Genomic DNA, 22846 nt, shown 5'->3' on the forward strand with positions numbered 1-22846 from the left:
GGACTAAGGCTGATCTTCAATAACAACATAAATAATGGAAAGTCAACATTCACGTGGAAAATAAACAACATTCTTCTCAATGACATCTTGGTCGAGGAAGGAATAAAGAAAGAAATTAAAGACTTTTTAAAGTTTAATGAAAATGAAGCCACAACATACCCAAACTTATGGGACACTATGAAAGCATTTCTAGGAGGGAAACTCATAGCTCTGAGTACCTCCAAAAAGAAACTAGAGAGAACACACACTAGCATCTTGACAACACACCGAAAAGCTCTAGAAAAAAGGAAGCAAATTCACCCAAGAGGGGTAGATGGCAGGAAATAATCAAACTGAGGGGCAAAATCAACCAAGTGGAAACAAGAAGAACTATTCAAAGAATCAACCAATCAAGGAGCTGGTTCTTTGAGAAAATCAACAAGATAGATAAACCCTTAGCCAGACTCACTAGAGGTCAGAGGGACAGCACCCTAATTAACAAAATCAGAAATGAAAAGGGAGACATAACAACAAACCCTGAAGAAATCCAAAACACCATCAGATCCTTCTACAAAAGGCTATACTCAACAAAACTGGAAAACCTGGATGAAATGAACAAATTTCTACACAGATACCAGGTACCAAAGTTAAATCAGGATCAAGTTAATGATCTAAACAGTCCCATGTCCCCTAAAGAAATAGAAGCAGTCATTAATAGTCTCCCAGCCAAAAAAAAAAAAAAAAAAAAAAAGCCCAGGACCAGATGGGTTTAGTGCAGAGTTCTATCAGACCTTCAAAGAAGATATAATTCCAGTTCTGCACAAACTATTCCACAAAATAGAAGTAGAAGGTCCTCTACCCAACTCATTCTATGAAGCCACAATTATTCTGATACCTAAACCACAGAAAGATCCAACAAAGATAGAGAACTTCAGACCAATTTCCCTTATGAATATTGATGAAAAAATCCTCAATAAAGTTCTCGCTAAAGAATCCAAGAACACATCAAAACAATCATCCATCCTGACCAAGTAGGTTTCATCCCAGGGATTCAGGGATGATTTAATATACGAAAATCCTTCAATGTAATCCACTATATAAACAAACTCAAAGACAAAACCACATGATCATCTCGTTAGATGCTGAGAAAGCATTTGACAAAATCCAACACCCATTCATGATAAAAGTCTTGGAAAGATCAGGAATTTTAGGACCATACCTAACCATGATAAAAGCAACCTACAGCAAAGCAGCAGCCAACATCAAAGTAAATGGTGAGAAGCTGGAACCAGTCCCATTAAAATCAGTGCCTACACAAGGCTGCCCACTTTCTCCCTACCTATTCAACATTGTACTTGAAGTCCTAGCCAGAGCAATTCGAAAACAAAAGGAGATCAAGGGAATACAAATTGGAAAAGAAGGAGTCAAAATATCACTTTTTGCAGATGATATGATAGTATATATAAGTGACCCTAAAAATTCCACCAAAGAACTCCTAAACCTAATAAACAGCTTCAGTGAAGTAGCTGGATATAAAATTAACTCAAACAAGTCAATGGCCTTTCTCTACCCAAAGAATAAACAGGCTGAGAAAGAAATTAGGGAAACAACATCCTTCTCAATAGTCACAAATAATATAAAATACCTTGGTGTGACTCTAAGGAAGTGAAAGATCTCTATCATAAGAACTTCAAGTCTCTGAAGAAAGAAATTAAAGAAGATCTCAGAAGATGTAAAGATCTCTCATGCTCATGGATTTGCAGGATCAACATTGCAAAAAATGGCTATCTCGTCAAAAGCAGTCTACAGATTCAATGCAATCCCCATCAAAATTCCAGCTCAATTCTTCAACGATTAAGAAAGAACAATCTGCAAATTCATCTGGAATAACAAAAAATGTAGGATAGCAAAAACTCTTCTCAAGGAAAAAAGAACCTCTGGTGGAATCACCATGCCTGACCTAAAGCTTTACTACAGAGCAATTGTGATAAAAACTGCATGGTACTGGTATAACGACAGAAAAGTAGACAAATGGAATAGAATTGAAGACCCAGAAATGAACCCACACACCTATGGTCACTTGATCTTCGACAAGCAAGCTAAAACTATCCAGTTTAAAAAAGACAGCATTTTCAGCAAAGGTGCTGGCACAACTGGTGGTTATCATTTAGAAGAATGTGAATTGATCCATTCCTATCTCCTTGTACTAAGGTCAAATCTAAGTGGATCAAGGAGCTCCACATAAAACCAGAGACAATGAAACTTATAGAGGAGAAAGTGGGGGAAAGCCTGGAAGATATTGGCACAAGGGGAAAATTCCTAAATAGAACAGCAATGGCTTATGCTGTAAGATCGAGAATTGACAAATGGGACCTCATGAAACTTCAAAGCTTCTGTAAGGCAAAAGACCCCGTCAGTAAGACAAAAAGGCCACCAACAGATTAGGAAAGTATCTTATCTATCCTAAATCAGATAGAGGACTAATATCCAATATATATAAATAACTCAAGAATGTGGACTCCAGAAAATCTAATAACCCCATTAAAAAATGGTGCTCAGAGCTAAACAAAGAAGTCTCACCTGAGGAATACCGAATGGCTGAGAAACACCTGAAAAAATGTTCAGCATCCTTAATCATCAGGGAAATGCAAATCAAAATAACACTGAGATTCCATCTCACACCAGTCAGAATGGCTAAGATCAAAAATTCAGGTGACAGCAGATGTGGAGAAAGAGGAACACTCCTCCACTCTTGGTGGGATTGCAAGCTTTTACAACCACCCTGGAAATCAGTCTGGCTGTTCCTCAGAAAATTGGACATTGTACTACAGGAGGATCCCACAATACCTCTCCTTGGCATATATCCAGAAGATGTTTCAACTAGTAAGAAAGAAACATGCTTCACTATGTTCATCGCAGCCTTATTTATAATAGCCAGAAGCTGGAAAGAACCCAGATGCCCCTCAACAGAGGAATGGATACAGAAAATGTGGTACATTTATACAATGGAGTACTAATCAGCTATTAAAAAGAATGAATTTATGAAATTCCTTGGCAAATGGTTGGACCTGGAGGGCATTATCCTAAGTGAGGTAACCCAGTCACAAAAAATCTCACACAATAAGTACTCACTGATAAGTGGATATTAGCCCAGAAACGTAGAATACCCAAGATATAAGTTACAATTTGCAAAACACATGAAACTCATTAAGAAGGAAGACCAAAGTGTGGACACTTTGCCCCTTCTTAGAATTGGGAACAAATCACCCATGGAAGGAGTTACAGAGACAAAGTTTAGAGCTGAGATGAAAGTATGGACCATCTAGAAACTGCCATATCCAGGGATCCATCCCATAATCAGCATCCAAAAGCTGACAAGATTGCATACACTAGCAAGATTGTGCTGATAGGACCCTGATACAGCTGTCTCTAGTGAAACTATGCTGGGGCCTAACAAACACATAAGTGGATACTCACAGTCTGCTATTGGATGGATCACAGGGCCCCCAGTGGAGGAGCTAGAGAAAATACCCAAGGAGCTAAAGGGATCTGCAACCCTACAGGTGGAACAACATTATGACCTAACCAGTACCCAAGAGCTCTTGACTCTAGCTGCATATGTATCAAAATATGGCCTAGTCTGCCATCACTGGAAAGAGAGGCCCATTGAACTTGCAAACTTTATATGCCCCAGTACAGGGAAATGCCAGGGCCAAAAAGTGGGAGGGGATGGGTAGGGGGGTGGGGGGGTATGGGGGACTTTTGGGATAGCATTGGAAATGCAAATAAGGAAAATACGTAATTAAAAAAAATAAATGGAGTAAAAAATAAATAAACAAAGGGCCATTTGAAGAGTAGTATGGAAACATAGAACAATAGCGTGTGTTTGTGTGTGTGTGTGTGTGTGTGTGTGTGTGTGTGTGTGTGTGTGATCGAAATTAAATCAGCAAATTCTGAGGAATAAATATACTAAACTGTCCACCTCATGTCGCCAAGTGCAGCTTCCAGTACCAGGATTGAGTGACAACTAATTGTATCACAAAGATATTGCATGAGAACAACAAACAACCCATGAGGTTTCCAAGATGACAGATTGCTCTCTATCAACTGACAGCAACACCTTCTTGCTGAAGACAACACTAATAAAATTCACTGGACATGGAGAAACTGAGTGCCCACAACGATCCTTCACACCTATGCTCTAGCATTTTAGTTCAGGAAGACACTCACTATTCATGTCTTCCAAGAAGAAATTTAAACACCAACCCAGCCCCAAACCCTTGGATTAAAAATGGTGTCCTGACTATAAGTTATGCCAGGGCAATGGTGGCACAGAATTTGTGGGAATAACCAGACAATATCTCATTTGAGTTAAAGCCCACTCCAGGAGAAAGAAGTCATGTCTTACATTGCTTGGGTGACCAAGTCCTGATACTAGGTAGCCCAGGGAGCAAGGGCAAAGCTAAATATGATTGTTCCTTAACAAACAAACAAACAAACAAAACTGCCACAATAAAGTAACTCATAATATAATCTGCTTTCCACTGTGCCTTGCTCATCTACCAGAAGTGAAGCTTCCTCCTGTAGCAAATGGGAAAACATACAGAGACCCATAGTCAGACATGATACAGAGAGTTAGTGATGTTGGAACTCTCAGCCCTAAATGGTAAGTTTCCTTCAAATCCTTCCTTGCAGGGATCAGGTAACTCTGGGGAAGAAGAGACAAAAGGTAAAAGAACCAGAGGAAGTTGGGTACAAAAAAATGCAAAGCCCTCTGAATCAACAGGATCAAAGCACACATGAATGTAGAGAGACTGAGGCAACAGGCAGGGACCTAGAGTTGAAAGAAGAAATGGACCTATGCCTTCATCCCTAATTTCAAAACAGTTTCTAGTTTATAACCAAATACAAGCGAAAACTTAATTAGATCGAATGGATTCTCTTTGGGGAGGATTATGCCCACCAGTAGATGGCCAAACAAAAAGTGAACTCCATTGCATCTTTGGAGGTGCTTTATCTAACATGACATGTCAGGTGCTTTATCTAACATGACATGCCTTTTTAGAAATGTCATTATTTTTATATGTATTTCATTTTAATTATTCATATTTTCTTCTTCCGTTTTACCCTACAACTCTTCTGTGTATATATTATGACTTCAAGTTAAGTGTTTTATGGGATTCCTGAGTGTTTGAGCAAATGGGTTTCTGTTTATTTTGCCTTCACCTGGGCTCATTTCCATCCATCGTTTGTTTTGTTTTTTGTTTGATTTTATTATATTTTACTTTATTTTAAAAAAGGAACCAACAGATTCTAAAAGTTTAATTAAATTTTATTTCTTAATTAAGACAGCAGTTCATGCATAAACTTTATATTTATTTTAGGAACTGGGAAACATATATGCAAAGACAAGTTCTGTCTATTCTAAGGTTGAACAAAAGTGGCAAAGAAAGTTGAATGTTACCAGAGCATAGTGGCTCCAGCCTCACTGTATACTACCAGAATCAGTTATTTCTTTTAATATTTAGTTAATTTGAGGCCAGGTCTCTATTTGTCAATCAGACATGCCTAGGACTCACAACCCTCTGTCCTACTGTTGGGAGTGCAGACATTGGCCATTGCACCTAGTTATGTGCAACCTTTCAAAAATAAATCTCATGCTTGATTACTATGTACCATAGATGAGGTCACATTGACATGGGCTGGGTCCCAAGTGGTAATGAGGAGAGTTTTCTGTTCATTTTGATGCTCTGCTAATTAAGAGAAGTGGTGAAAAAGTAATATAGATTTGTAATGTACCTGTTTACTTTATGAAATTTTAACAGTAAATTAATAAAACTCATTGATTTATAGAAATTATATACCCCTCTGCTAGAATTTACACTAATGTTTTCAAATTAAATTATGTGCTTTGTTGTAAAACTGCCTAATAATATTGTAGGTGGACACCAACCATCTACAAAACTGTTTCTCCAGTGTTCTCACAGTTTTATGCTCAGATAATGGGCTGTCGATGAGCTGAAGTAGTTTCCCCTTGGTGGTCTCAGAGCCATTCTATTTCATCTACTCTTGCTGGGTTCCTATCATATGAAGTATCACTGACCTTCTGAGTTGTAATGTGGAACTACAACAAAGTTAAACAGATGGTAATTATAAAGTGGACATCACTTCACCTGACTTGGCCTTGGGAACTCTATAATAATATCTACACAGATATTATAGTGCTACAGAGGATATTTCATACAATTAGTGACAAAATTGCTGCAATTTCCCTATCATAGCGCAACCAAATGCTTGAGACTGTTAAGGGATACATTGTTAATGATCAGTTTTGAGATCATCTGCTTAGCTTCTTTTTGACAAACAACTAATGCATTTTAAGCATGTGTATTAATTTTATCTTAGAGCTGGCTATTATCTCTATGAGTTGTGAGAAATACAGAATAAAAATAAACTATAGGAAGTTATAAGAACAAATCAAGTAATTTTCACTTACATTTGAATTGTAGAAAACAAAAACAGAATAACAATTCCTAAAAATAATCTGGTATTTTCTGAAGACAGAAGCTTTGTGCTTTGTGATGGATTGAATTTATATTTGAATTATGTATTAATTTGTTATGTAAATAGAACACTATAATATTTTTAAATAACTATGAACATTGCCCATGTTTTTCATCATGCTCATCCTGTTAACTGTTTTATCATATAGCAAATGAGCTATGTATTCAAGTATGTTCACTTCCAGTGCTCAGCGCCTAGAAAATGAAACGGCTGGGCTATTATTGCATTATCTGAAATTATTACTTTGCAAGGTATGTATGAAACCACCAACCAAAACCACCAATGTAGACTGGGAAATAATGATCACAGTGACTGTAAGCACTCCAACTTTTATGGATAGGTGAAGATGAATTAAGATCTCAGAGTCAAAATACTCTGTATAGTACCCAGCAATCAATAAAGCATTAAAAAGGTTAATAGCCAATGTATCCCTGCTCACGTGGTTATCTGATAACTCTCATCCTCTGTTGGTAGGCAAGTTTCCTGATTTAATCCATAATCTCTTAATCTAACCTCTTCTGAGGAAAATGCTTCCTTCATCCTCCTATGCCTACTCTAAAGTCCTGGCAGAGGTGAGAAGCACTGATCATGTGCCCTTGTTTTGAATAAGTTAATTCTTTCTTTAATGAAATATGCCTGAGTAAATTTGTAATTTACTTCTTACAGTTTTGATACAGACCCAGAGAAATCTTGAAAGAATAGTGAGATGAGCTAATTGGTTATTAAAGTCCAAGCAATAGATTTTGGACTTCATACACAAACCATTCTTTTGTGTGTTCTTACCCATCCATTTGTCTTATTTACAAATACATTTTTTTAAAATTTGGATTCTTCTTAATTATATAGAAGTTAACGCAATGCACACAATCCAAAGTCCCGAATAGTTAAATGCAAACTACCCAGTGCTCTTTCTGAACATTTTTAGTTGTTCATCCCATACTCATCTAGTCTTTCTTATTTCACAAGAAAATAAATTTTACTTTCTCTTATGCATTAAAATTCATGCTATGATCTCAGGTGTTTTTACTACAGCTAGACCCTTGTTCACCCTTGCATTTATGTTTCATGCCTTGGATTTCTAGATTGTTCTCTTGAGCTTATGTACCTACTCAGTTAAAGTCTACACCGCCAAAATAATTCTCACTCCATCGCAGGACTCTTTCATATGAGGGACTGACATTTTCTATGGCTTCACTGGAGATCATATGTAAGGGATGCTTTGTGCATACTCCCTGGATTCCCTTTCACCTCCTAAGTGAAGCTGGATCTGTCTGCAACCTATGGAGTGAGTGATTTCTCATGGTTCCCCATTGATTCTGAACTCGGGTTGCCTTTCTTTAACTGAAAGCATTTAGCACAATTCATCAGCCTTCCTGCTTTCCATTGGTGGCTCCCTTGTATTTTCTCCTCTTTTGATGATTCTTACTGAAAGAACTTCTGTTTCCTTCTCTTGCTGCAGTTTGATTGTGGACATGTACTTAAATTAGCAAATGTCACTTATGTAAAATACAGCATTACAAGCTCTGTCTGTGTATTCACTTAATAACTATCAAGTCTTGTGTGATCTATGGACTTCCTAGGGTCTCCCTGGGTGCCAATCTCATTCTATGTTCTTTAGTTCTGCAAGGTCATTCACTTATCATGTGCTTTCAGCTGGGAGGCTGACTGCTGATGTGTGTTTTCTCACTTCTTGCCTTACACTAACTGCGTTTTTCAATTACTCACTATGTGTTCCCTTCAAAGGACATCTCTAGACTTATGCAATATAAAAACAAGTTTTAGATTTTTTTAAGTCTAAATCTGTTCTAATAATATATCTCAGTCCCTTACCCAGCCTTATTAAGAGGGGAGGTGCCTAGCCTTACTGCAACTTGCTATGCTGTGTTCGACTGATATCCATGGGGGCATACAAGACAGAAGGAGAAAAAGTGGATGGGAAATGGGGTAGTAATAGGGGAAGGATTTGGGAGGAGAAGAGAGAGGGGAGAATATGGTTGGAATATAATATATGAGAGAAGAAGAAATAAATTAAAAATAATGTGTCTCAGTTATTACAAATTAATACAACAGCAAATGTTAACATGTATTTTTAGCATATTTACAGTATTTAATTAATTTTATATGATGGCTTCACTTGATTTAGTATTTTACACAATCAGAAATTAGATGAAAATTAAATGTTTTTCCTCCTTCTTTGTTCTCATTGTACAATGTAATCCAGAGGTAAGGAAGTGAACAAAGACATAGAGTCTTTCTCTTGAGCTGTTAAAGCTGTGTCTCTAGCTGCATATGTAGCAGAGGATGGCCTAGTTGGCCATCAATGAGAGGAGATGCCCTTGGTTTTGCAAATATCATATGCCCCAGTACAGGGAAATGCCAGAGCCAGGAAGCAAGAGTGGGTGGGTTCGGGAGCAGGGTGTGGGAGGGTATAGGGGCCTTTCGGGATAGCATTTGAAATGCAAATGAAGAAATTATCTAATAAAAAATGTTGAATGTAACTTAAAAGTGTTATACTCGAAATAAGCTCTGTGGGATATTGCATAGCACAGTGATCATCGGGCATGGATATGGGTAAAGTGCATTTGTTTCAGGAGAAGGTATTGCTGTTTTCTCTGTTTGATTTTTTATTAATTTTCTATTTATTTATATCCCAATAATTGGCCCTCTCCAAGTTCCTCCTCGAAGACTTCTTCCCCCATCTCCTTCCTCCTATATCCACCCAGATTTAGAAGAACCCATACTGACTTACATACTTGGCATGAAAACTTACTCAATTCTTAGAGGGTGGAAAACACAATTTTAGTGCTGTTTTAGAGGCTAAAAACACAGTTCTAGGAATTGAGAGCAAAACTCTTTTTTTGTTGGTTAAAAAAAAAATATTTCCTGACAAGTTTGGAACTCAAATATTTTGTCTTGTGCTTAAAGACCTCACTTCCAACACAGAAAATCCTGTCTTGTCTCTTTATTTCTTTTTCTTTTTTTTTTCTTCATAATATTCACACCTGATATCCTATCTCCAAAAGGATGCTTAATATTTTTGCTTAATATTTGGTGCAATGGGGTTTTTATTATTGTTGTTATACTTACTTTAATTTTATACTAAACTAGTTGACTAATAATAATAAAAAATACTAAGTGAAACCAGCTGCATTGAAATGCTTTGACTAATGTGGGAACATTACTCAGTGAATAAATATCATACAGTTTAATGAATTTCACTGAAAATTTTGTGTTCTGCCCTGTTTATTTTCATATCAACAGATTTTATTAAAAATCTTATGAATGTCCTGTAACCAGAGGAAAATAAGAAAATGCGAATATATTCTTTCCGTAAAGAATATAGCTTCCAAGGTTCTATTTAAGATGGAATGCTTACACTCTTTCAAAACCACATATATTAGACTTGAAGCTAAGGTTGCAAAAACAAGAACAGCTCAAAAGTCACTCTTTAACTTTTTCTTTGTAAATATTTATTCTGCTTAAATTCGCTGGCATTCTTTGTGCTTTTGTTTTGATGCTTTGTTAAGAATTAAATATAAGAATCTCTTCTCTGTAGATGATTTTACAGAATAAAATATGTACTCTTAATTTTTATACTGCAGAAACTAAAAACTGAGATCATCAATGACTTGAGGGGCCAGAATCTCAAAACTTGTAAGAGATAACAAGGCAAAAGTAGCTTTGAACGAGTGGTGGTAAAAGTAAAGTGTAACAAAAAGACTGAAGGTATAATTCAGGGGCAGGGCACTTGCCCACAAAGGGTAAGACTCATGTTCTATTCCTATTACTTGGAGAAAATAACAGATAAATGTGAATAAAAATTCAGATAAAAATTTTATTTCTTTTGGTTTAGGTCTTGTTTAGTATGCACACAGCCCTGGGTTCCATCTTTGCATAAAACTCAGATGCAATAACACATGTTACATATAACCCCGGTACTGTGTAAGTGGAGGCAGGATGTTCATAAAATATTAAAAACCATATTCAGCTCCATAACAAATGAGTTAAATCTAAGTTAAAAGAGACCTAATTTCAAAAACAAAATAAAACAGAAAACAAACAGCAATGAAAAAATGCATCTTCAATCAGTTTTTGATATATAGAGCTGAGTATGAGCTGGGAAGATAGCAGCATCTAATCAAAGTTTTTATGCAAACCCCCCAAATAAGACAACACCAACTTTAGTGATATAAAATACTAATGAATTGTATGGCAAAATTTAAACTGTGATTAAATACAGCTGAAGAGAGGCTTTAGAAGGAAATATGATGCAGACTGTGTTGGGGCCCCTTAGTCTTATCCTTTCTTACGTGTTGATACATTTGTCACATTGACTATACAATGCATACATGTTCCATTATCAGGAATAAAATGAAAACTCAACTTCTGACTCCTGCTAAAGATATTTCTCATTTAATACTTTGTGTCACTTTTAATTCCTTACATAATTTAAGCAAGGCAGAAAGAATAATTTTCAGTTTTCGTGATAAGAAAAAAAATCATATTTCTTCCCAACACTAGCTTCTACATTGCTTCTCTGACAGCACACTAAAATAGTGGAGATATAACACTTGAGAAATTTCTTATCTTTTCAAATGAGGGTGTAGCATTTGTAATCAAAAGTATTACTAATCAAATTATCAAGTTTGTTACTCTTTAGAAATACCTAACTGTAATTAAATAAAGAACAATTGTATATCAGTTAAGTGTTAATAATGATGGATATAAAAGAAAGTAAAATATGTCCTGAATAAAAGCTGATAATGAAATCTCGGTATGTGATTAATTATGATAGCAAGAATTAAATGAATGCCTAAAGCTCTTCACTTACTATCAGAATACACCGAACAGTTACTGGATGGAAAAATGAAAGATATTATATTAAGAATATTAATAGCTACTAAATGGGACACAAGATGTGTAGAGTGAAACATTAGATGAATGAGAAATAACCAGTGTGTCTCTTATAAAAAATATATTTTAGTCAGTGAGAATTTAAAAGTTGGAAACAAGTATCTTTATAACTATTTACTGAGGGATACATGCAGAGCATAATTAAAACACTAATGTGATCTGTAAGGCTTAACCCAGGCCTTTTTTTTTTTTTTCAGAAAGACACCACTGTACGTTTAACATAGTTATATCCTGTACACCTAAAATCAATCTGCATATTTTGATTCTTGCTTCATCTAGAATTTGTAAGTCCAATATTAAACAATAAATAACACTACAGAAGAAGTTGCTGTGAGTTTTGTATGTTCAGGATCCAACACGGTGAGCAGAAAGTTACATACATGCTACATACATGTCCCTTTCCATGCAGCATCCTATTTATCTCAGCATCTAAGTCAAATCAACTCAAAAATTTTCTGTGATAAGCAAAGTGCATGTATTATTAAATGCATTCTTATATGTATTATTATATGTAGTGTATGTATTATTATATGTATATATTTTATTCCAGTGATTGTTAGTTTTAATTGTCAACAAGATACAGTCTAGAATCCCTGGAAAGGGAGACTCAATGAGAATGAGATTTTGTGAAGATCAGGCTGTCCTATGAGCATGTAAAGGTCGAATTATCATAGTTGGGTTTATTGAGGTTGGAAGACTCAGCCTCTAGATGTTCAGCACCATTCTTAAGTTCAGGACTCTGGACACTATAAGAGAAGATAAGCCTAATAGAGAACACGCCTGCATTCCCTTCTCTCTTCTCTTGACTGTAAATATGATGTGAATAGATGCTTCAGTTTCTTATCCTGTGACCATGTGCTATGATGAACTGTAATCTGGAATTGTGAGCCAGTATAAATGCTCTCTATTCTAAGCTGTTTTGAAGCAAGGCATTTTATCACAAAAACAAAAATTGAAGTAAGGTAGTTCCAGATTGGCAGGGATATTTTAGTGGGCAACCTTGCTTTTCCTTGTCTATTTCAGTGGGTAATCAATACTTATATTCATGCAGAATAATGTGTTCATTGTCTTTCAACTTAAATCATTTCCCAGGAAGTAGATTCAGAAAATTAAATGACCATAATGATAGTTAATTATGGTTTGAATCAGAGGTGCTAAAATAAAATTTAATTCTTTAAGCATAATAAAAAAGTAAAATGACAACTGACTCAAGATTAGAGTCAGAGAGACAATCATGTAAGTTACAAGGAAAGCGCTATGCTCTCATGCCTCTGGTGTATAGGTGATCCTACTCAGATCCCTCGAGTGCAGACAAGACGAAAAGTTGCACCATTTTAGCAAGAGTTTACAATAGCCACAAAAAGTCAAGGTTTATTTCAAATATATCATTTCAATATTAGTAGTTTTCTACAAATATGTAACACTAAAACTAAGCAGGTAAAGAACATGTTAGCCACCTAGGGTTGCCAGATCTTGCTCTCAAACTTAAAATGTTGGTTACTGTCTTGTGCAGTTGAGATGGTATAAGCTTTCAAGAACATTTACTAATTAAAGAAAACTTAGCAGGGGGAGGGGGATGGGATAGGGGACTTCCCAGGTGGTAAACCAGGAAAGGGGATAATATTTGAAATGTAAATAAAATATAAAAAATTACATATGAATAGAAAAGAAAAAAGCAAAGTAGGCTCAAAACTCCTTTCTGTAAAGTCCTTTCCATTTACAAATGAAAATACTAGAGCCAAGAGATGTATATCATAGTGTAGTATAGTTAAACTATACCATGGTATGGTATAGTATCACCACTTTTACCTTTAACATGGCTGAGTTTAGGTCACTAGTTAAAGTTGGTGAACTATGATTGCAGATGCATGCTTGTACATCTACTTGATGACTAGCCAACTACAGTGACGACAAACTTCTGTCATAAGGAACATTTTAAATTAAGCAGTATCCTAAATACAACTAAAACCTCAACTTCATTTTGATCCCTTTAGCTATTCAGAGGTCTGTTAATCAAGTGGGGGAAAATCTGTCTTCAACACATAGAATGATTTATCTGTTTGCATGAAGGTGAGAGGAATGATCACATCTCTGAGTAATGAATTAGAAATACAAAGTTCACACTGTAGCACTGTTGATGAAAATTACCTGCCTGCTGTTACAACAGTGCTCATGAATTAATTAACCTTTTGCTATAGGAATCTTCAAACCTCAGCAGACACTGAGGTTTCTCCATATTTTAGAAAACAAAATAATGTTCAGTCCGTAAAGAAAAGAATGAGAGTTTATTGGTTCTCATACTTTTTATCAAAACCATACAACATGTTTAATATATAGTGTGCTAGATGACTCTCATTGTATTATTGTGAGCAAGAGATGAGCATAATGTCTGCTTCCTGTGTCATTTATTTTCCTTTATGAATGAGATCAGGTAAGTCTTACTAGAGTCTTGTCTACCTTTCTAACTGAAGATAACAAGCTAAAATAGAGTATGCCTTTGGTACTACTGTATTTCAGTAAGTTTTCTTAAACAAATTTATACATACTTCACTTTTTGTTGAATATGTACTTATTCAATTTATTGCATTATAAAAATATTTAAGTATGTGTTTGTGTGAGTGTGTGTGTGTGTGTATGTGTGCGCACGCGTGTGTGTGCGCGTGCATGCGCGCATGTGTATGTGAAGTGCTTTGATAGTTTTCAATTGGGATAAAAACTTTAAAAAGTTAAATAAAACTAGAATATAAAACAAGACTATCGTTAATAAATCTGGGAGTTACTATATATCCTCAGCAAGTTAAAATAAGGGACAACCAGAATGGGTAGATGTAAAGTATTTAAAAATCATTAGATTCTATATTCTCGACACTGACGAGTCTTATGCAATGTTCTTCATTCTGAGTTAGTACTTAGAATACATTCTGAAATAAGCTTAAAAGTTATTAGGGTCCACACTCAATTTTTCTCACTGTCATAGTATGACTTCTAAAAATGTTAAGAATTTTTACTACTACATTATTCAGTAACATATAATTAAACTGGTCTTTTCAACTACCCAGAATTTTTATCTTAATTTAATGCATTATATTATTAGAAAGTAAACCCATCCCACCCGACAGTGGACTACAAGGCAGTCTAGATATCAGAATGTATATATGTTGTTTTTGAAGATTACATTTCCACAATTTTTCAGGGGAACAGTGATTTGTTAAATTCATCTTTTAAAGATAATTTAATAAAATAATTTTCTAAATATTTTTAGGCAATTGTTTTTTTTTTTTGATGCAGGCAAGAGACTTACAATAGGACAGATATATAGTGTTATTTAAGTGAGTGTTCTTCTAGAACATAATGATGAATATGTTTCAAAACGAATAGTAAGATATATCTCACAGGTAAATGCTTCAAATTAAGGAATTAAAAAAAATTTAGATGAAGAAAGCACTCATATATGTTCAATATATTAAAATTTTCCAAATGATTATTTCTATGATTGTGAAAGGCATACAACTTCTTAAGAGTGATAAGTTTAGAATATTTATCAAAACATTTTGGTCACTTCACTTTTAAGAACACTTCTATTATCAAAAATATATTACATATTATACACATTTATTTGAAATATCAAGGTATTTAGAAATTACATATGTTTTATTATGCATAAATAGAAGTAGATTAGATATATGTATAGATATACGTATAGATATAGATATATAATAACACACACAAAGTATCCAAAACTATTGGCATTCATATTAACACACAAGTTTCTCCATGATAACCTTATTCAATATTCTCATTGAGTCTTACATGATTGTGTAAAGGGCAAAAAATGTACAAAGAGTAGTAAATGTTTCTAAGCATATTTTTGAAAAATTGATATCAGACTTACATAAGAATAAAACAAAAGAATAAAAATATGACTAGTTTGGAAATAATGATCTGCATACCTGACAGGTAATGTCCTGTCTCCTTTTCTCCTATCCATTTCTCTTTGAGGGACAGGATACCATCGGAAATTTAGCTTCCAGTTAAAACCACCATAAGTCATGTCTGACCCAGCCATGTACTCAAAGGTATCATCACTAATAACATCAATGATCGGGCACACAACTGTTTTCCTGTAGAAAAACAAAAGCCAAGTTTTATACAAATGATAATTTACATTAGCTCTCCAAGTTGATTATAGGTAATGTAATAACATTTGATTATTTTTATGATCCTATTATGCCCTTATATTTATCTTATCCTTATTCTCTGCTGAACCATTTCCTCCGAGATTGCTTTTCTTCCTCACCTTTACCTTAATGCTATGATGTGGAATCTAATCAAATATTCTAATTGACCTTCAAGCTGATTTCACTATGTATTCTAAGTACTAACTCAGCAGGATGAACATTGTCTATTTTTCATAGGCTACCACCCACAGCCTGATTAGTCAAGTTGCTTTGATATTATGCATCATTTTTAGCTATAATCCACGGAACAGCAATAGCATACAGGGAGGGGAAGTGGATGAGAGAAAATTAGATCTGGAGCTTTGAATTTCAAATAGATCAAGTTAGTTTAAAGATTATAGGAAAACTTGTCACAGAGAAAATTCCCTTTAGGAAAAAATATCAGCAAAATTTAAAAGCACCATCTATAAATATAAAAAGCAGTATCTATGAAGGACAACAGAACCACGACAACTTTTCAGCAAGCTGTCAGAGACCTTAGAGTCTACTGCTGTCTCAATCCAGGTACTGTGTTAAAACAAGGCAGTAACTTCTATGTTTGTGTTGTACCCTAATTTCCTATACTAAAGCATAGTCAACATGTTTTAGTTTTTGTGAGCCTATTTAGGGTACAAATGTTTCACTTAGGTATTTCTTTGGGCACTTTGTTTTCCATCCGTGTCATAGCTTCTCCCATTCTTGCCTTTTTATAGTTTTAGTGGTTAACTAAGGGTCACCCATCAATCATTTTCGCAAGAAAATGTTCAAGTCCACTCATGATGACACTGATTGCAGCTAATTCTGAAGAACAGAGTATCATGCACATTCTAAGCCACCCACAGGTGTGGAAAGCAAAACAGGACTACAATTATATCTGCAATATTACTGTCATTCATGATCATAGTCTTATATATGCCACACAATTGGCTATTACCTGAAGTTCTTTTAAATCATTAAGCTTCATTCTACCCTCAGAAAACCTTCTTGATGTATCTGGCCACAAGCAAATCATAACATTTATTAATTAATTTATTTTACTAGATTTAAGTATTTAACTCTTGGCGGTGCAGAAATCATATCTAATTCCCTTGGGCACATTTGATGTCTAGTTATGACAATGTAAAAATGTACAATCAGAAACAAAAGACTCTTATATATGTGTATATATATATATATATGTACATACACACATATATATACATAATGCAAATGAATTGTTAGAATAAAAGCAAATAGCTTATGCATGGGAATATGAAATATTACACTTAAAACATATTAAGTTGAATATGAAACACATGTTTAAAGAAAAGCATAACATACAAAATGTTACCACACAATATATTAAAGAAATTCTAAGTTCATTTTGCTTTGTCAGCCTCATTCCTCTCTGGGTACTGTACAATACACAAACTGTTTTGCTCTGTACTGTACTGAGTTGACTAAGAGGTTCCCACTAGCTTCTTGAACTGTTGTGGTTCATTTTATTGATAGCCTCCATCTATCTTCATGGCAAGGAGCAGCTCCTGCCATTTGTGAGATGTGGCTAAGCTACTTTACACTTGAAACCACTGTTCTGAACATTTCATTAAAAATCTCAATTCTGGGTTCTTCTACTTCGTATGAAATGACAATGCAAATGAGGTGTTCTGCAATGATTTATCACATCGGATAGCATTCAATGTTTGTTATCTTCATTAGGTACTAAGAATTACACTAATTTAGCAGTCACACTTAGCTACAAAATGTCACAAACATTAAGAAGAATTGCAGGGTCTTAATCCTATGAAGTCCAATTTTTCAAATTTTGAAATTGATAGGTAGAAATAACAATATTTTAATAATTATACTGTACTCTACTTATTTTTTCAAAACAAATTGTATTATTTCAGGAAGGTGTGTTTGTGTGTGTGTTTGTATGTGTTTTCAAGATCTTCGAGATGAAGCTGAACTAGACTGACTGAAGGCACAGAGGCAACGAAGAGAACCCTGCTGAGAGAATAGGAAGAACTGAATTATTCTCTGCACTTCCAGTAACATAAGCAAGTTTGTTAGAACATCTGCAATCTCTGCACAGGGCAGTTGGGAGGACCAAAGGTGCTTTGAAAATTTCCTACAACATATTATGCTGTCAAACTGGAATGATTAACTTCACCTGTAAATGCTCAAAACATTTTTTTCACTGTATCATTTGGCAATTCTTAATCACTTACCCATGGTTAACACGAATCAGTTTGATTTTCATCTTAAAAATGAGGATACTACCTTTTTCAAAGCCTATGAAATAAACCTTCTGAAAATAGCATTTTGGACTAGGCATTGTGGTAGACAGCTGGAGCTGCCCTCAAAGGTCCAGGTGTAAGCCTTGCAGACTTAACACAGGGCTCCCTACCTGTCTTCCTTTATTCTCGCCAGCAAGGGCTCCAGCCATCCTAAGGTGCACTCGCAGTGTGCATCCAGAAAAGTTATGACCTGTCCTTTTGAAGCAGCTGCTCCTCGGAGACGGGCGCGTATTAACCCAGAGCGCTCTTCCATCCTGATAATCTTCACTGGCACTTCTAAAGTTTTCACGTAGTTCTCTAAAGTCAACTTGAGAAAATCTATAACACAGAACAAGAATGTATGAGGAATGTTGGGAGACATTTTAGAACAAAATAAAGAGGGGCAGTCGCAAGCTCATATATGGCAGATATCAAATGTGTGTGTAATTACTCTCTCATAAACAGATTTTTAAAGAGAAGTGCGCAAATAAAAAGCACATCTATTAAATAATGCTATAAATCAAGATATATATTAGCCCGGCTTCCCACTGACTAGAAAAAAGATTCCTGTTTACAAAGGTGCAAAGCATACCTCTTTCACTGGCATCATCAACCAAGATGACCTCAGAGAGCAGGTAGTGTGGGGAGCGATTTATGACACTATAGACAGTTCTAAGTAGAGTGCTCCAAGCTTCATTATGGAACACAATGACTACACTTGTGTTTGGAAGTTCATCAGGGTAGACTTTAGTCTTGCATCTGGAAACAAAGCAAAGAATAGTGATCATAATAAATTCAAGTTTCATCCTGATCTTCCTCAGTAGGAATATTCATAACAATAAAAGTTCAGACTTCAAAGTCCTCTGCCAAGGAGCTGATTTATGAATATCTGGAATAATTTTTCTTTTTATAAGCACTGTGAGTAATCATTTGGCCTTTTGAAAGTTAAATATGCATAATTACCAATGTTTTATTTTAACTCCTGCAGGGACCAAAGCCGCACAATTTCCATAATTATAAGAAAAAATTCTAAGAAAACTGAAGTAATATTCTTAAACTGTCAAATAATGAAGAGCACTAGATACAATAGAGCCAGACAAATTCATTTACTAGAAACAATCTTTACTCTTTGATTTACAAAAAAAAAAAAAAAAAAAAAAAAACAAAAAAAACAAAACAAAAAACCCAAAAACCTAGCTCAAAATCTCTATGGGTATGAATAGACATGAATCTGCAGTTTTAAAGCATGTAAGACTGAGATTATTTATCTCTTGTAAAATTTAAGAAAATAAACTTTCATTGCATTTGAGAGTACAGTCACATATATCCACTTTCAAAGGAAGGTTAGGACTCATAGCTCCTACAATGCCTTGGTATTCTAGACATAAGGGAAAGAATTTGGTTTCCAGTACTTTCCAAACTCGAATGTGTACAAACACCACCAGAGTTTTTTAAAACACAGGTCTAATTTGCTAAGACTAAGACGGAGCCTGAAGTCCTGCTTTGCTGCTGGCATTAAAAGAAGATGGATCAATGAGCAGTTGAACGAAAATTATCACAAATTTTATAATTTATTATTTTTGAAAAAAAAAACAATTTAAATGCGTTTCAAATTCAGATGGGCCAAGATCTTACTCCACAGGCTGTCAATTCAAAAATTCAGAAAGGTTTGATTTTTGTAGTTTTGTAAGTAGGCACCCTGAAAAGGAATACGCAGATGGTCATTTCCTCTGTCAACTTTTCAGCCATTAGATGAGTCTGTCATGCAATTTTAAATCCTCTTTACCACAGATGAGGAAATATGTCTATGGACTTCTGAAGCAGGAGTAGAAGCTTATTCACTATAGGACATGTTTATTGTAAAATACTCGAAGAATTAAAAAAATTAAAGAAATTCCATGAAGTAAAATGAGCCAGATACCTCCTGCCACTTATGATAATATATTATACAATGCAGTACTATTAGAAATATGTTTTTTTTTACACAGGGAAGGCAAAAATATTCAATGAAATACAGGAGGTGAAGAAAATTTAAAAAAATGAGCATGGCCATTAAGACCTTCCTCTTAAAACAATCTAAAATCACATCCAATCAGTGAAATCTTCTAAATACAGTGAGGTAAGAATATCTGTATAGACCATGTATTTAATTTCTCACATTTTTGCCTGAACTTATTTGAAAATGAACTTGAACTCAGTTTTACAATACAATAGATACTGTGCATATAAGAAAAGAAACATGATAGCCTCTCAGCTCTTTCCACTCTGTGGAAATGTTCAAACAGTATCCTTGTGCTTCATCTTCTCACTTCTATCTCCAGGCAGTTCAGCACTAAATGAACTGAGAAAGCCACATCAGTAAATGAGAAATGTTTTTCCACCATTTTCTTCAATACTGCACTATTTGCCTCATCTAAAACTCCCATCAACTTCAGCATGCCAAGTGCAAAATATGGCAGTATAATCATTACCATCACTGAAGCAAATGTATACAAACAATGTGAAGAGTCCAACATTCAACAGCTGACTTAAACCAGTAATAAAACAGTTAATAACAGTGTCATTTTTTAAAGTAATTCAATTAAATCAGAATTTCCTTTTTGGAATTCTAAAGGCCAACTAATAAAATATGAATTTATACACAAAAATCTTAAATAACATTATCTGAGTATGGTATATGATGCCTATTATCTCACCACCTTTGAGTCAGAAGCAAGAGGATTGCCCTGAGTTGGAGGATATTCTGGACTAATTACACAGTAAGTCCCAGGATATCCTTGTCTGCACATTGAGAACCTATGTGAAACAACAATAATGAAGACAGTAAAATGCAATGTAGATGTGTAGCTCCAGTATTTTAAATGATTTTCATTAAGTTTATATTGTCATTGAAAAAAATCACTAATGCTAATTCTATATTCATCTATTCTTTCTACAATGAAAAAAGTCAATCATAATGAGATACTGTATGACAGAGGATTTACAGTCACTCATTTAAAATGTAGTGAATATGTTCATCACTTCTTTTTCCTTACTATAGAGGAACAGCCATTAACCACAGGATGTAAATGTTTTAGTTTTGGAGATGAATTACGGAGTGATCTGTTAGAGGTATGGTGATCAACCATCATAGCATTGGTTGATTGTATGATATTATTTAAGGAATTTGATCATAAGAAAAAAATTTAAAGAAATAAACAAATGTATCCAAGATATGAAAATGAAAACAGAAGCAAAAAAAGTTAACATAAAATGAGGGAATCCTGCAAATGAAAAATGTAGGCTTGTAAACAGGAACTACAGAGACAAGCTTCACCAACACAGTGCAAGAGATAAAAGAGAATCTTAGACACCGACTATACAATTCAAGAAATTCAAACATCATTCAAAGAGAATAGAAAATATAAAAACTATCTGACACAAAACAACCAGTAAATCTGGGACAATGTGCAAAGACCAAACCTATGAATAAGGAATAGATGAAGGAGAAAAATCGCAATCCAAAGTCTAGAAAGCATTTTCAAAAGATCCATAGAATATTCTTCTAATTTAAAGAAAGAGATGTTTATAAAGGTACAAGAAACGTGCAGAAACACCAAATAGATTGGACCATTAAAGAAAATAACTAGAACACATAATAATCAAAACACTAAACATGAAGAATAAATAAAGAGTATTGACAGCTAATACATGAAGGCAAACCTGTTAGAATTACACCTGATAACTCAGTCAAGACACTAAAAGACAGATGAGCTTGTATTAATATGATCCAGATTCTAAGACATCACAGATGCCAGCCCAGTTACTACATTCAGGAAAAGTTTCAATCACTATACATGGAGAAAATAAGATATCCCTTTAAAAAGTCAAATATAAAAAAATCTAGCTATAAATACAGTCTTACAGAAGGTGCTAAAAGTAAAAATCTAAATCAAGGAAGTTAACTACACACATGAAAATATAGGAAATAATAATCTCCCATCAGAAAAAACAAAAGAAGGAAAACACAAACACACATACCACTACCACCACCACCACCCCCACGACCACCACCACCACCACCACCAACTACTACTACTACTACTACAAAATAACAGAAATTAATAATCATTGTTAATTAGTATCTCTCAATATCAATTGTCTCAATTCCCCCAATAAAAAGACACAAATTAACAGAATGGATAAAAAAAAAACAGGACCCACCATCTTTGCTTCATTCAAGAAACATGCCTCCATATTAAGGATATATATTACCTCAGAGTAAAGAAGTGGAAAAAGATATTGCAAATAAATGGACCTAAGAAACAAACGGGTATAGCCATTTTAATAACAAAATGGACAAACCAAAAATAATCAAAAAATAGGGAAGGACACTTCATACACATCACGGTAAGAATCCACCATGATGGCACTTTAATTCTTAACATCTATACCTCAAATACAAGGACATCTACCTCTGTAAAAGAAAAACAACTTCAGCTTAAGTCACACATTGACCTCACACACTGATAATGGGATACATTTTGACCCCGCCTCACCAATGATCAGGTCATCCAGACACTGACATTCTGGAGCTAACTGATGTTATAAACCAAAGATATTTACATAACACTCCACCAAAACACAATAAAATATACATTCTTCTCAGCACATCATGGAACTTTCTGTAACACTGGGAAAAGACTTTTACCAACTCTACATCCCATAGAAGTTCCATATAATGTACTCAAAACAACCTAAATATTAAAAAAAATCAATTAAAAAGGTGTACAGATCTAAGAAAAGAATTCTCAATAAAGGAATCTTAAATCCCTTTGGAAGAAGAAATAGAATAGATTCTACAGTTAGACTGGGGACAGGTAAGAATAGAAGTAGAGGGAATCAGGTCGGGTGGAGGGAAAGAATTTGGAAGAT

General features: G+C 34.7%; 1 protein-coding gene across 5 annotated transcripts in view; it reads right to left on the reverse strand.

Moving 5' to 3' along the window:
- The window catches only part of Galnt13 (polypeptide N-acetylgalactosaminyltransferase 13), a 692094-nt gene that overhangs the window by 256368 nt on the left and 412880 nt on the right, over positions 1-22846 (reverse strand). For all 5 annotated transcript variants that reach the window (XM_021153165.3, XM_085834908.1, XM_085834905.1 and 2 more), the window contains 3 exons: positions 18525-18691; positions 18064-18271; positions 15408-15578 (listed from right to left, as the gene is read on the reverse strand). In XM_021153165.3, the coding sequence (XP_021008824.1) occupies positions 15408-15578; positions 18064-18271; positions 18525-18691 (546 nt within the window). The remainder of the gene's footprint in view (positions 1-15407; positions 15579-18063; positions 18272-18524; positions 18692-22846) is intronic.

This window comes from Mus caroli, unplaced genomic scaffold, assembly GCF_978045245.1.
Source record: "Mus caroli unplaced genomic scaffold, Mus_caroli_1 scaffold_2, whole genome shotgun sequence".
Taxonomy (NCBI): domain Eukaryota; kingdom Metazoa; phylum Chordata; class Mammalia; order Rodentia; family Muridae; genus Mus; species Mus caroli.